The following is a 14,035-nucleotide window of genomic DNA, read 5'->3' as shown; positions in this document are numbered from 1 at the left end:
ACATTAAAAAAGAACCAATCAGAGATGAAAAACTCAAAAGTCAAAATTAAAAATACACTAGATGGAATAAAGGGTAGACTAGAGGAGGCAGAAGAATGGATCAGTGACCTGAAGGACAGAGTAATGGAAAACAATCAAGCTGAACAGGAGAAAAAAACTAATAATAAAAAATGAAAATAGACAGAAAACTCAGTGACACCATGAAACATAACATTTGTATTATAGGGATCCAAGAAGAAGAAGAGAGAGAAATAGGGGCAGAAAATTTATTTGGAGAAATAATAGTTTAAACCTTCTCAAATCAGGGAGAAAACAGATCCCAAACCAGGAGGAACAGAGAGCCCACAACAAGATCAACCCAAACAGGTCCACACTAATACACATAGTAATTAAAATGGCAAAAAGTAGTGAGAAAGAGAGAATATTAAAAGCACAAAAAGAAAAGAAAACAGTTATATACAAGGGAAACCCTATAAGGCTAACAGTGGATTTTTTAGCAGAAACTTTGCAGGCCAAAAGGGAGTGGCATGATATATTTAAAGTGCTTAAAGGAAAAAACCTGCAGCCCAAAATATTCTATCCAGTAAGGCTATCATTCAGAATAGAAAAAGAGATTAAAAGTTTCCCAAACAAACAGAAGTTAAAGGAACACAAGAGCATTAAACCAGCCCCACAAGTAATGTTAAAGGGGACTCTGAGTGGAAAGGAAAGACCAAAAGTAGGAGTAAGAAAAGTAGAAAGCTCAAAAGCAGTAAAATTAAGTATAACTATAAAAATCAGATAAGGGATTAACAAAATAAAAGAATGGAAAATATAACACTATATACCTAAAATGTGGGAGGGGAAGGAGTAGAGAATGTGTTGAAAATTAAGCCACCATCAATTTAATGTAGACTGTTATATGCATAAGATAGTATATATAAACGTAGTAGTAACCACAAATCAAAAACCACTCATAGATATGGAAAAAATAAGGAGAAAGGAATCCAAGCATATCACTAAAGAAAGCCAGCAAAACGTGAGAGAAGAGAGCAAGAGAAGAAAGGAACAGAGAACTACAAAACAACCATAAAACAAATAACAAAATGGCAGTAAGTATACTTACCTATCACTAATTACTTTGAATGTAAATGGACTAAATGCTCCAGTCAAAAGACTATATAGGATGATGGAATGGATAAAAAAGCAAGACCCATTTATATGCTGCCTACAAGAGACTCATTTCAGACCTAAAGACACATTTGAATTAAAAGTGAAGGGACTGAAAAGCATTTATCATCCAAGTGCAGGTGAAAAGAAAGCTGGGGCAGCAATACATATCAGACAAAATAGCCTTTAAAACAAATACCATAACAAAAGACAAAGAAAGACACTATGTAATCATAAAGGGAACGATTCAACAAGAAGATATAACAAATGTAAATATTTACACACCCAACATGAGAACAGTCAAATACATAAAGCAGCTAATAATAAACATAAAGGAAGTATTAGGGAAATACAAATCAAAACTATAATGTGACATCACCTCACACCTGTCAGAATGGCTAAAATTAACAACATAGGAAACAGCAGGTGTTAGCAAGGATGCAGATACAGGGGAAATCTCTTACACAGATGGTGGGAATACAAACTGGTGCAGCCACTCTGGAAAACAGTACAGAGATTCCTCATAAAGTTAAAAATGAACTACCCTATGTTCCACAATTGCACTACTAAGTTTGAAGGGATACATGCACCCTAATATTTATAGCAGCATTATCAACAATAGTCAAATTATGGAAAGAGCCCAAATGTCCATTGACTGATGAATGAATAAAGAAGATGTGGTATATATATGCAATGGAATATTAGTCAGCCATAAAAAAGAATAAGATCTTACCATTTGGATGGAGCTAGAGAGTATAATGCTAAGTGAAATAAGTGACTTCACTGATGTGGAATTCAAGAAACAAAACAGATGAACATAAGGAAAAAAAGAGAGGCAAACTGGAAAATGGACTCTTAACTATAGAGAACAAACTGATGGTTACTGGAGGGGAGGTGGCAGGGGAATGAGTTAAATGGGTGATGGGTACTAAGGAGGGCACTTTCTGTGATGAGCACTGGGTGTTGTAAATAAGTGATGAATCACTAAATTCTACATGAAACTAATATTACACTGTATGTTAAATAACTGGAATTTAAATAAATATTCAAAAAAAAACAAGAACTTAAACAATTGAACACCAAAGAAACAAATAATCCAATTGAAAAACGGACATAGGAACTGAATAGACATTTTTCCAAAGAAGACATACAGATGGGCACTAGACACATGAAAAGATGCTCAACATCACTCATTATCGGGGTAATGCAAATCAAAACCACAATGAAATATCACCTCACATCTGTCAGAATGGCTAAAATAAAAAAAAACAAAAAATAACAAGTGTTGGTGAGGATGTGGAGAAGAAGGAACACTTGTGCACTGTTGGTGGGAATGCAAATTGGTGCAGCCACTGTGGAAAACAGTATGGAAGTTCCTCAAAAAATTGAAAATAAAATTACCATATGATCCAGTAATTTCACTATTGGATATTTACCCAAAGAAAATGAAAAAAACTAATTAAAAAAGATATGCACCCCTAGGTTTATTGCAGCATTATTTACAGTAGCCAAGATATGGAAGCAACCCAAGTGTCCATTATAGATGAATAAATAAAGAAATAGTATGTGTGTATGTAAATATATATAATGGAATATTATTCAACCTTAAAAATGAATGACCATTTGCAACAATATGGATGGATCTAGAGGACATAATGCTAAGTGAAATAAGTCTGTCAGAGAAAGATAAATACCATATGATTTCACTCATATGTGGAATTTAAGAAATAAAACATGTGAACAAAGAATAAAAGAGACAAAAAGATGCTTTTTAAAAAAAATTATTGTAGGGCACCTGGGTGGCTCAGTCGTTAAGCGTCTGCCTTCGGCTCAGGTCATGATCCCAGGGTCCTGGGATCGAGCCCCGCATCGGGCTCCCTGCTCCGCGGGAAGCCTGCTTCTCCCTCTCCCACTCCCCCTGCTTGTGTTCCCTCTCTCACTGTGTTTCTCTCTGTCAAATAAATAAAATCTTAAAAAAAAAAATTATTGTAATACCAGCATAGTTAACATACAGTGTGGTATTAGTTTCAGACGTATAATATAGTTATTCAGCAGTTCAATCTATTACTCAGTGCTCATCAAGTTAAATGTAGTCTTAATCCCCTTCACCTATTTCACCCATCCCCCCATCCAACTTCCCTCTGGTAACCATCTGTTTGTTTTCTATAGTTAAGAGTCTGTTTTTTGGTTTGTCCCTTTTCCCTTTGTTCATTTGTTTTGTTCCTTTTTCTCCACGTCCTTGCCAACACTTGTGTCTTAAGTTTTTTATTTTAGACATTCTGACAGGTGTGCGGTGATATCTCATTGTGTTTTTGATTTGCATTTCCCTGATGATGAGTGATGTTGAGCATCTTTTCATGTTGTCCATCTCTATGTCTTCTTTAGAGTAATATCTATTCATGAACAGACTCTTAAATTTAGAGAACCAACTATTGGTTGCCAGGGAGGAGGTGGGTGGGGGGATGGATGAAATAGGTGAATAATGAGTACACTTATCATATAGGGCACTGAGTAATGCACAGAAATTTAAATCATTATATTGTACACCTGAAACTAATATAACACTTTATGTTAATTATAGTTGAATTAAAAAACTAAAAAAAGAAAATTTGAAGTCAAACTTCTTTGGGAAACAAGTTGTTTCCCAAATAGTCCCAATGAAGACTATCATTAATTGGAGAAAAACATAATTCACGTACTTTTTGTGAGTCTCAAATCTAAGTTGTAATGTACTAAAGTGTGTATCTATGTGTACTATACATAAAATTATATGTACAAATTATTGCTGAAAGAACTCTTTAAATTTTGGACCAAATCTCTTACTTGACAGATGAAGAAACTCAAGCACAAAGATATAGGTTATTTAATTTTATGAAATGGAATATATTCAGGACTTTACATAATTTTCATCATTTCACTTCTAAAAGTTACTATTTTGGGGGCTACCTCCAATTATGTGTTGGTTTACTAACACAGTGGTTTTCATACTGTGGTATAGAATTCTGTGATTCCAGAGAGGTGCCTCAAAGATGACAGGGAAGGAGTGATGAAGCAAGGAAAGATGGGATGGAAAAAGGGTGTAGTGGGCAGTGGGAATTGCTATCTTTTCTTCAACTTGGACAGGCTTGCTTTTATCCATTTTATATATTGCGTCTGCCCAAGATTTCATTTAAAAAAGCGTCCTTCTACTAAATAAAAGTTTGCAAATCATTATAGCTTGAACAGGATATAGCACCTGTATGAAACAGACTTTCTCCACAGCTTAGGATCTGGCATTGTGATTTCATTAGTTTCCTGTAAACATTAGGGGGCACCTGATGAAACTCTTTTCCCAGGAAACAGCATATAGGCACACATTTATGTACCAAATACAGCAGTTCAGGGACTTCTTGAAATCCATTCACAGATCCTGGGTTAATAACACAACTCTGAAAACTTTAGATGACTTAAATAAGAAACTTCTTGTTGAAAAAGAATAAGAATTTGGGATTAAATTAGAATGTGTTTGGAACATATGGATTTATCTTTAAACACAGCATAACTTTGTAGGGCCAGTTTTTCCTGCCTAATGAAAAACAAATGTACTTTTGACCAAACTTCAAGGATCCTATATACTGTTGTTGGCCACACTATTCTTTTGACTCATTGATTCATTCAACAGACATTTATCAAGAACAGTAGAAGACACAGTGCTAAAACAAATGTAAGTGAATGATTTCAGATATTTGCTTTAGAAGCCATCTATACTTGAGGATATGAATAGTTTTTAGTCCTTAGTGAATTTTACCACTTAACCCCTTTCACCAGGTCTTCCTCCCTCCCCCACCCTCCCTCCTCCTTTCTTGCCCTCCCTCCCCACACCCCCACATCCCTTAACTCTCCACTGGAGTAAGTATCCCTTTGACTTACCTGGGCTGGATCAGGCCTGGATGACTGAGGCCTCGGCTGTCTATCTAAGCTGCTTTCAGTCATGCACGTATTGCAAGTTTCAATCAGAGTACCGTAGGGATGTGCAGGGACACTGGGACTGTGGCACCAAGGGCTGCTATTGGGCAAAGGGTTTGGTGGGGTTTCTTTTTCTCTGTTAAAAAAAAAATTAATCCAAAAGTGAACCCAAAAGGTATCTTATATAGTGGAATTAGCAATGAAGGTTCAATTAAAGTGAAAGCATGTTTTAAGACCAGAGAATATGGCTTTTTTAGACCTTTGGGCAGCACCTTTTTTTTTTTGGCAGCACTTTTATAACATCAGAAGCATTTGCCTAGATAAGTGTGACATAAATTCTGCACTTTAAGCCACAAGCCAGCTCTTGATCCAAGATGAAATTTCTAGATGATGTACCTCTTCCTCCACCTAAGCACTGCTAAAGACATGGTGATAATTTCATCTCTTCACCTCTCCACAGCCTTGCCTCTAACAGCAGTGCCACTAAGAAGTGAAATGGCCAGAGGGGTCTTGATATTGCCTAGTAGAAGTCACCACCTTTACTGTTCCATGACTATAACCCTGCTTACTCTGTGTTTTTCATAAAACACAAAAAGTATTATGGCTTTTATGGTCCTATTTGAAATAGGATTTTTTTATTTGATTTACCTATTCATCATGTATCTATTTGTCACCCAGTCATTTCTACTTGCTCAGTTACTAATTGTGGGAAGGACTCAATTAAAAAAAAAAAAGCCAAGCAACTTTTACCTTTTGAGAAAAACTCTGACTCGTTCCATCTGATATTTTGAGATATCTTTATTACATTTATCTTGTTTTTCTTTAGTTGTAGTTATAGCTGCTGGCCAATTAAACACGTGCCTTCGAGATGTTGTACTTACTACTGAGCGTCTGTCAAATTCAATGTCAGTCTCTAATTTCTCCCACGCTTGCTTCCAGTGAATAGGAGTGTACCAGGCAACAGCCTAACAAAAATGATTCATTAATATGAAATATCAATGCAGTTAGATAGATTTTTTTAATGTCATAGGTTTATTGCAATAACATTTCAAAGTCAAACAGTTTAATGTCACTTACCTACTGTGTGTAAATTAGTGGAACACAATGAGGATGTAGTAAGACATCCTGGCCTTAGTTTCCAATTCTGAAAATGATAAGGGGCATAACCTCAGGCAGATTAGTCACTTACTGTCTTGGACTGTGCCCTCATATGTGAAATGAGGGGGGTGATAGTAGGGAATTGCTATATGAGGGTGTTGTGAGATTCAGCTAAACTACTAAATTTCATAACTATAAAGAACTATGCAAAAAGTAGTTGTAATGTTATCATTAAAATTTAAATATTTAAGATATTACATATATATGTATATGTGTGTATGTAGGTCTTATTTGAAATGGGGAAATGGGCAGTAGAACTAGAGACATGGAGAGGAAACCACATTTTTTGAGTTAGAATCCTAGGTGGAACTATTAAGGAGACTAACTAGACTCTGAGTTTCCTGAGGACAGAAACCATGCAATAGTTATGCTCTTTTTTCCCCAGCACCTAGCATAATGCTTGGCAGACACTAAACATATGTAAATGTTTCCCATATGAATGAATTGGTCAGTTTCATTCTTTTACTAGCAAATAAAATTATTTGTGTTTACATCACCCTGCAGAAATAATCCGATCCTATATGTGCAAAGTAGTTCAAACCAGAGTAAAAAGAGTAGTGTAAGTACAAAGACTAATCCCGTTGCAGAGAATGACAACTTATTCAAATGGGCATTCCAGGATCTTGGGGACCTGATCTGTCTGGTTCAACACTCAGTGCCTGGGAACAGTGTGCATACAAAGTAGGAACCCCAAACATGTTTGCAGAGTGAATAAATGGGTGGATAAATGTGATGAAAAGTCTGAAATAAGAATGCCTTAGAGTTTTGCCAATGATTTTTTATGAGCCTGAGTAAATAATTTAGATCACATTACCTTATTTTTCCCAACAGTGAAAATCATTAGAAGTATTATAAAATTCATTTTGAGCCCACTAAAAGATCTAAAGGTGAGTAATTACATCTAACGAGTGCTCTATCTAAGGACAACTGCTGCTCTTACAGAAAGACATTAAATGGCTCTTAATAAATTAGCAAGTCTACTCTAAAGAAAGAGTCAAACTAAGCATGAGGTATAATGTAGCAAGCAAGACAGAGAGATAGATTCCAATCAACATAATATCTGGATTAGTAGTTATATGACAGTAAGTAAGACTGGAGGTAAGAAAATAAGGAGGCAGGTATTTAAGAAAAATCAAAAGAATGGTTTTGCAAAAGGAATAACTTTTTTGTTGTAAACAAAGATATCTTTCAACTTTATTAGTGTGTATTTGGGCATATATTTATGCTCATATTATGCTAAGGAAAAGGTAGAATGAAAATATAAAACTGTCAAATACTGGGAATGAGTTACCCAAAATTATTACTAATACACTTAATTTTATAGTGAATAATGTATAGTTGTTACAAATTAGACTATGGATCCTATCATTAGAATATTAGTCTCTTAAGAGCAGATATCATGTCCTATTCTACATTACATTCTCAGCACTTATTACAGCCATTGGAATAGAGAATAATCTCAACAAATATTTGAGAAATTAATAAATGAACAGAAAAGATCTCTACGTGGTACCTTCCTTTCTTATTCCACTCTTCAGTCTAAGTATCATAAATAAAATCCATCCTTGACTCAAATTTGAAGTAACTTCTTGGAAATATGGGCCACAAAAATTATTTTTGCCAAATTAAAAGTAGCTCTTTGGCACTTTGGCCCTGGGAACAGGGTGCTGTTGATTTACCTGACATGTTATTGCAGTTAGTGATGGTTTAAGCTATTAAGGATGGAAAGTACTTGAGTCAGCTAAGAAGAGAAGGGGAACCTAAGGACAGCTATCCATTCTTCTTTTAAAACTTATCGTTAAGAATAGGACACTGACTTCACCATTAGGTTTGCACAGAATCGTTGTACAATTTGGGCTTGTTCTAAACTTGTTTTGTTCTCTCCAAAGAAAATCTGATGGTGGCTGATGCTTTGCTTCAGATGCAGCTGCCCACACCTGTAAGAAAATGGTCTGTTAATGACAAATGCCATTTGAGTTCCATATAGTTTTGTATATGTCAGAGGGTCATTGCAATGTATCATTCTAAACAAATGAGGTTTTAAAATATGACTGTATAATATATAATGTCAAGCTGTGTAACTGTACATGGTTTAAAGGAAAGCACAAGAAAGAGAGGAAACCTTCCAGCACCAGCTAATTACCTGTTCTCTAAGCAAACAATCTCTTTGTTTTTCTTTTAAGGATTATATTTGCTTAGTTTTAGGAACTTAGGTATTTTGTTTTAATAGTTGAATCATAAAAACAAAAGGTATTCAGGGCGCGTGGGTGGCGCAGTCGGTTACCTCAGTTACCTCACCGACTTTTGGTTTCGCTTCGGTTATGATCTCAGGGTTATGAGAGTGAGCTCTGCACTTAACGTGGAGTCTGCTTAAGACTCTCTCTCCCTCTTCCTCTGCCCTTTCCCCCCGCTCTCTCTGTCTCAAATAAATAAATAAATCTTTAAAAATCCCAAAAGGTATTGTACACCCGGTTGAGGAAAGCCATGGAAATTTAATTATGGGCATTATTTACATTCAGGGATGGACAAAGTGGGACAAGTAACAAACAACAAGGAATCACATTTTACCTAGAGATCGAGTGATGAAGAAACTGGTGCTAAGCCAGTCTGGCTGGGTGAAGGAGTTTTTCCTGTAAAATTCTAGATCATAGCATTTATATCTTATACTCACTGTTATTGTGCAATTGGCCTGCATTATGATATTCGGAGGGAAGCGGTACAAAGAGACTGTTTGTCCATTCATATTTTGCTGGAGAATATGACCTCCAATCTCCAGTTCTTTGTCAAGGGAAGAGTTAATGAGTTTCACAAATAAACCCTTGAAATTTACTTCAGCTATTTTAATGTCTCCAAGAGCACTAAAAAATAAAGCACAAAGATTATAAGGTAACTTTAGAGAAATGTATCTTTAGCTCATTTTAAGAACTGAATAGCATGCTTTAGAAGTACAACTTTTAAATTGCTGTGTATTCTACTGGACACATTCTACACAGAAATGGTGTATTTTATAACCTAAGACATATGGTTTGATCTCTTAGTTCTATTTATCTGTGCAACAAAATTATCTCTTTCACAAGGAAGTTAAAAAGTGCCAAAGTATAAATAATAAAGAAAACTTAAAAAGTGTCAAGGTATAAATGCCATAGGAAGATGTGATTATCATTATTTAAATTTCCTTTTATTCTTCAAAAAAGCATGAGACATGAAACTATCAAGTAAATAAAGAGGAAAGGTAAACCATTTAGATTATTTCTGATAAAGTTACTGTGAAGATAAATAGCAACTATGTGCTTAAAAGAATTTTGCAAACTTAAAATATTATGCAAATATAAGATGGTAATTTTTCCCTCTAACATGTGTTAAGAGCCTAATATGTACCAGGGAGTAGGCTAATAAACATTTATATGTTAGCATTTCTCAGAGTGTGGGTCACAACCTAATAGTACATCATGAAATCCATTTGGTGGGTTATAGCTGTCATTTTAAAAATGAAATGCCAATAGTAATAACCAATACTTATTATGTGCTGGGCACTTTTTAAAGATTACATCTATATCTACAAATTCATATCCACAATTCCAAAATCCATAAAGTTCTGAAAAACCCCAAAACTTAAAAAAATGCTTTTGATGTTTGATGAGCATCAGGTGTAGTATATAAGAGATGAATTGCTAAATTTTACAGCTAAAACTAATATTAGCTGTAATGCTAATGTTAATTAGCTGGAATTTAAAGAAAAACTTGGAAAAGAATACATTTGAAACAAAATCTGACCTGAATTCCTTTGGTGGCAAAATCTGACCTGAAACTGGGGGCGTCTATTTATAGTCTTTATTTGTGGTTTGTGTGAATTATTCATATGTTTGGCTGTGGACAAATTAATGTTTGATTTTGGATACTTTTCTAAGCCCTGATGGGGTGTTACATAATATGTGTTCTAGTCATCATATTACTTTTCTGAAATCCCCCAAGTTCTGAATTTTGAAACAGATCAAGTCCCCAAATATTTTGGGGAAGGCATTGTGAACTTGTAGATATTCATTTAATTCTCATGATAAGGCTACATATTTCTTACTGAAAGTCATGGTAAAAAAAAAATCGAGGGACACTAATATTTCATTAGTGAAATAGGTTTATTTCATCTGCCCCCGGCCCCTCCTAACTCTAGTAACCAATAGTTTTTTTCCGGTATCTATGAGTCTTTTTCTGTCTTGTTTTGTTTGTTCATTTGTTGTTGCTGTTTTTAGATTCCATATATAAGTGAAATCATGCAGTATTTGTCTTTGTCTGACTTATTTCACTTAGCATTATATTCTCTGGGTCCATTCATTTTGTTGGAAATGGTAAGGTTTCATTCTTTTTTTTATGGCTGAATAATATATATATATTACATCTTCTTTATCCATTCATTTATTAATGGGCAACTTAGGTTGCTTCCATTATCTTGGCTATCTTAAATAGCCTGCAATGAAGACAAGGGTGGGCATATATCTGTCTCTTGAGATTGTTTTCATTTTTCAGTAAATACCCAGATGTAGAATTGCCGGATCATATGATAATTTTTTGAGGAACCTCCATACTCTTCCATAGTGGCCACACCAACTTACATTCCCACTAACTTAGTCTTTGTCTTAATGTCTCTGTGGTATTTGCCTTTACCAGATATGCTTTCTTTTTTGGAACTCCTCTCCTTGTTTACCCAAGTCCCTGTTTTCCTTCTGTCTAGTTGCTCCTTTTCAGTCTCTCTCTCTCTCTTTTTATCTTTTTAGTCTCTTTTTCAGATTTTTCTTCTTCATCTATCTCTCAGACATTGATCCCTGGGATTCTTCCTTAACCATCTTTTATTCTCATCACATTCCATATATGTGATATCACCTATGAACAGGGCATCAGTAACCATTAATACACTGATGACTGCTAAATCTAAATCTCTTCCTTAGATTTTCCTGCTAAGCTTTGGACCCATAGAAAAAATTGACCACCACAGACCCCAAAGATGCCTCTGAATCAACATGCCCCAAATTGAATTCATCATTTTGGAAGGGTGGGAAACCTACTTCAGTGAATTGCATCATCATTTATCCTGTTGGCCATGTCTGAAGTTTCAATTACTTTCTCAATCTCTTAACTTTCTTGCCTTATCTGTGACAAATACTATTGATTCTATCCTTTTATCTTCTATAAACCATCCTCTTTTCCCCATCTATTTCCATCTATTGCTGTTGTCTTCATTAGATCCTCCTCACCTCTGTGTGATATTGTAACAGTGTCCTAACTGGTTTCTCCAGTTCTGTACCCTCCTAACTATTCTCTGTTTTGTTTTCAGAACAGTCTTTGTTTGCTATCCAGAGCAAGGATAAATATTGCAATAACTGACCATTTCCTTCCAGAGAAAACACCAACTTCATAGCATGGAAACAAGGCCCTACATAATCTGCTAGCCTTGTTAATCTCTTTTTTTCCCACTTCCTAGTTTGCTTGAACTTCAACCACAAAGGATTTATCCCAACACATGATATTTCATACCATTGCATGTTTTACCCACTGTCTATGCAAGTATTAGTAGTACTTCTTGTTCCCCACATTCCTACCAACACTTGAAATTTTCAGACTTCTTAATATTTTCAATACAATGGGTACAAAATGGTATCTCATTGTTATTTTAACTTATTTTCCCCTGATTATAGTGCAATTGAATAAGCTATTTATTGGCCACCCAGTTTTCTTCTGTGAATTCCATGTTCATATTATTTTTTCCACTTCTATAAGGTTGTTTTACATTTTTATGATTGAGTTCATAGTATTTAAATAAAATAGCATTTAAATATATATACACGTATTTTTAGAAGAAGAACTGTGCTGTAATAAAAGAATATTATTCATGTTATTTTAAGTTGCTATAATGGTGATAATTTGTTATTGCAAGCAATAGAAAACTAATATCCACTTATAAATTTTTAAATTGTGTGCCAGAAATGTTGCCAGAGTCTTCTGTCTTCTATTTTTTTAATGATAAACCACTCCCAATCTTCTATTGTTCCTTTGAAGGTAGGTTTCCTTTTTCTCTGGCTAAGATTTTCCTTATGTCTTGAATTTTTCATTTGTTTGTTTGTTTCTTTGTTTAAAGGGGGGTTGGAGAGGAGGCACAGAGAAAGAGGGTGAGAGAGAATCTTAACCAGGCTCCACACCCAGCATGGAGCCAAAAATCAAGAATTTTAACCGACTGAGGCTTAACTGACTAAGGCCACCCCGGCACTCCTCTTATGTCTTCTGTTATAGAAGTTTTTCCAATATGCACCCAGAGGTTTGGGTTTTTATTTTTCCATCTTTTATCTTTCTGGGAGTTGGTAGTGCTTCTTGCATCTGTGGCTTGATGTCTTTCATTAGTTTGAGAACCTTCTCTGCTGTATTTCCACTAGTACTGTTATACCTTAATCTGTGTCTCCTCTCCTTAAGTAACTTCAATTACAAGTAGGTATATATTTTTTTTATCTTTCTCTATTTATCCTTATGCTTGTTTCTGTTCTTCTAATATCTTTGCAATTCAGCCTGGGTATTTTCTTCTAAGAATGTTTTAGTGCAATAATTCTCTCTTCTGTTGCATCAAATATATTGTTAAACCCATCTACTTCTGAAATAGTAATTTCTCTTATTGGATTTTTTTAGTTCTAGAATTTCCTTTTGATAATTTAATAAGAATAAACCAATAAAATATTTAGTTTCCAGTTCTATCTTGTCATTTAATTCCTTGAATACTCAGTCATTGTTATTTTAAAATCCCTGTCAGATAACAATAATATCTGTACCACCAAGGCCTGTTTATAGTGTCCATTTTAACCTTAGTTTTTGGTTAACTCCCCCCCCCCTTTTTATTTATTTATTTATTTATTTTAAAATGTTATTTTATTATGTTATGTTAGTCATCATACATTACATCATTAGTTTTCAATGTAGTGTTCCATGATTCATTGTTTGCATATAACACCCAGCACTTTACCCATTTTTAAACTGGCTTCTCTTTTTGTTGTTGTTGAGTTATAGAGTTCTTCATATCATCTGGATACTAGTCCCATCAGATATATGATTAGTAAACATTTTCTTTTCTTCTATGGATTTTCTTTTTGCTTTCTTTCTTTCTCTTTTTTGGCGGGGGGCGGGGAGAGATTTTTCAGTTGTATGCCTTGTTATTGTTTACTTAGTGCCTAGTATTATAGATTAAAAAAAAAAAAAGCTTCAGAGATAGTTTAAGACTCCATATAGCATTTTCTCAACCCATAAAGGATTTACTTTAGCTTCTGGCAGCCATCTAAATTGGGGGTAAATCACTTTAATCAAACCAGGGTGTGAAATGATTTGATGCTATGCCTCAGCTCCAATTAGGATGGCCTATATTGAATATAGCCCTACTATTGGGTGACCCTTTGAAGTTCCAGCTGAAAACCTGTGTTGTTTATCAGTTACCCTCTTTCTGGATAGGCCCTGAAACCCAATTTTTATTCACCTGGTCCTATGAAACTGCCAATATATTATTAACTTCTCAGCTTCTTAGCTGCTGCTTTCAAATTAACAACAGTTTTTAGGAGAAAAGTGACTCCAAATGTAGGCCATCACTCTGAGTTTCCTCTTCTAGAAGAGGAATTATGAGAATAGAGGATGTAAACATCCATGAATCTCAATATACAACTAAACTGTTTTCAAAATAGTGGTCTCACTTCATACTCTCATTGCATTGTATGAGAATGCCTGTTTTGTAGAGGTTCACTTTTGAGTAATTTACATTTGT

The 14,035-nt window shown here is 34.8% G+C and overlaps 1 protein-coding gene across 2 annotated transcripts in view; it reads right to left on the bottom strand.

Annotated features, from left to right (window-relative positions):
- LMNTD1 (lamin tail domain containing 1) overlaps positions 1-14,035 on the bottom strand; it is a 51,872-nt gene that overhangs the window by 18,036 nt on the left and 19,801 nt on the right. For both annotated transcript variants that reach the window (XM_054507139.2, XM_064591485.1), the window contains exons 3-6: positions 8,924-9,110; positions 8,070-8,189; positions 5,845-6,059; positions 5,059-5,230 (exon numbers count right to left, since the gene is read on the bottom strand). In XM_054507139.2, the coding sequence (XP_054363114.2) occupies positions 5,059-5,230; positions 5,845-6,059; positions 8,070-8,189; positions 8,924-9,110 (694 nt within the window). The remainder of the gene's footprint in view (positions 1-5,058; positions 5,231-5,844; positions 6,060-8,069; positions 8,190-8,923; positions 9,111-14,035) is intronic.

Source organism: Mirounga angustirostris, unplaced genomic scaffold, assembly GCF_029215605.1.
Source record: "Mirounga angustirostris isolate CCGP_5_RB_7025 unplaced genomic scaffold, mMirAng1.0.hap1 SCAF_5, whole genome shotgun sequence".
Lineage (NCBI taxonomy): Eukaryota > Metazoa > Chordata > Mammalia > Carnivora > Phocidae > Mirounga > Mirounga angustirostris.
Note: the sequence above shows the minus strand (reverse complement) of the source record. Positions and strands in the feature narration are given on the sequence as shown.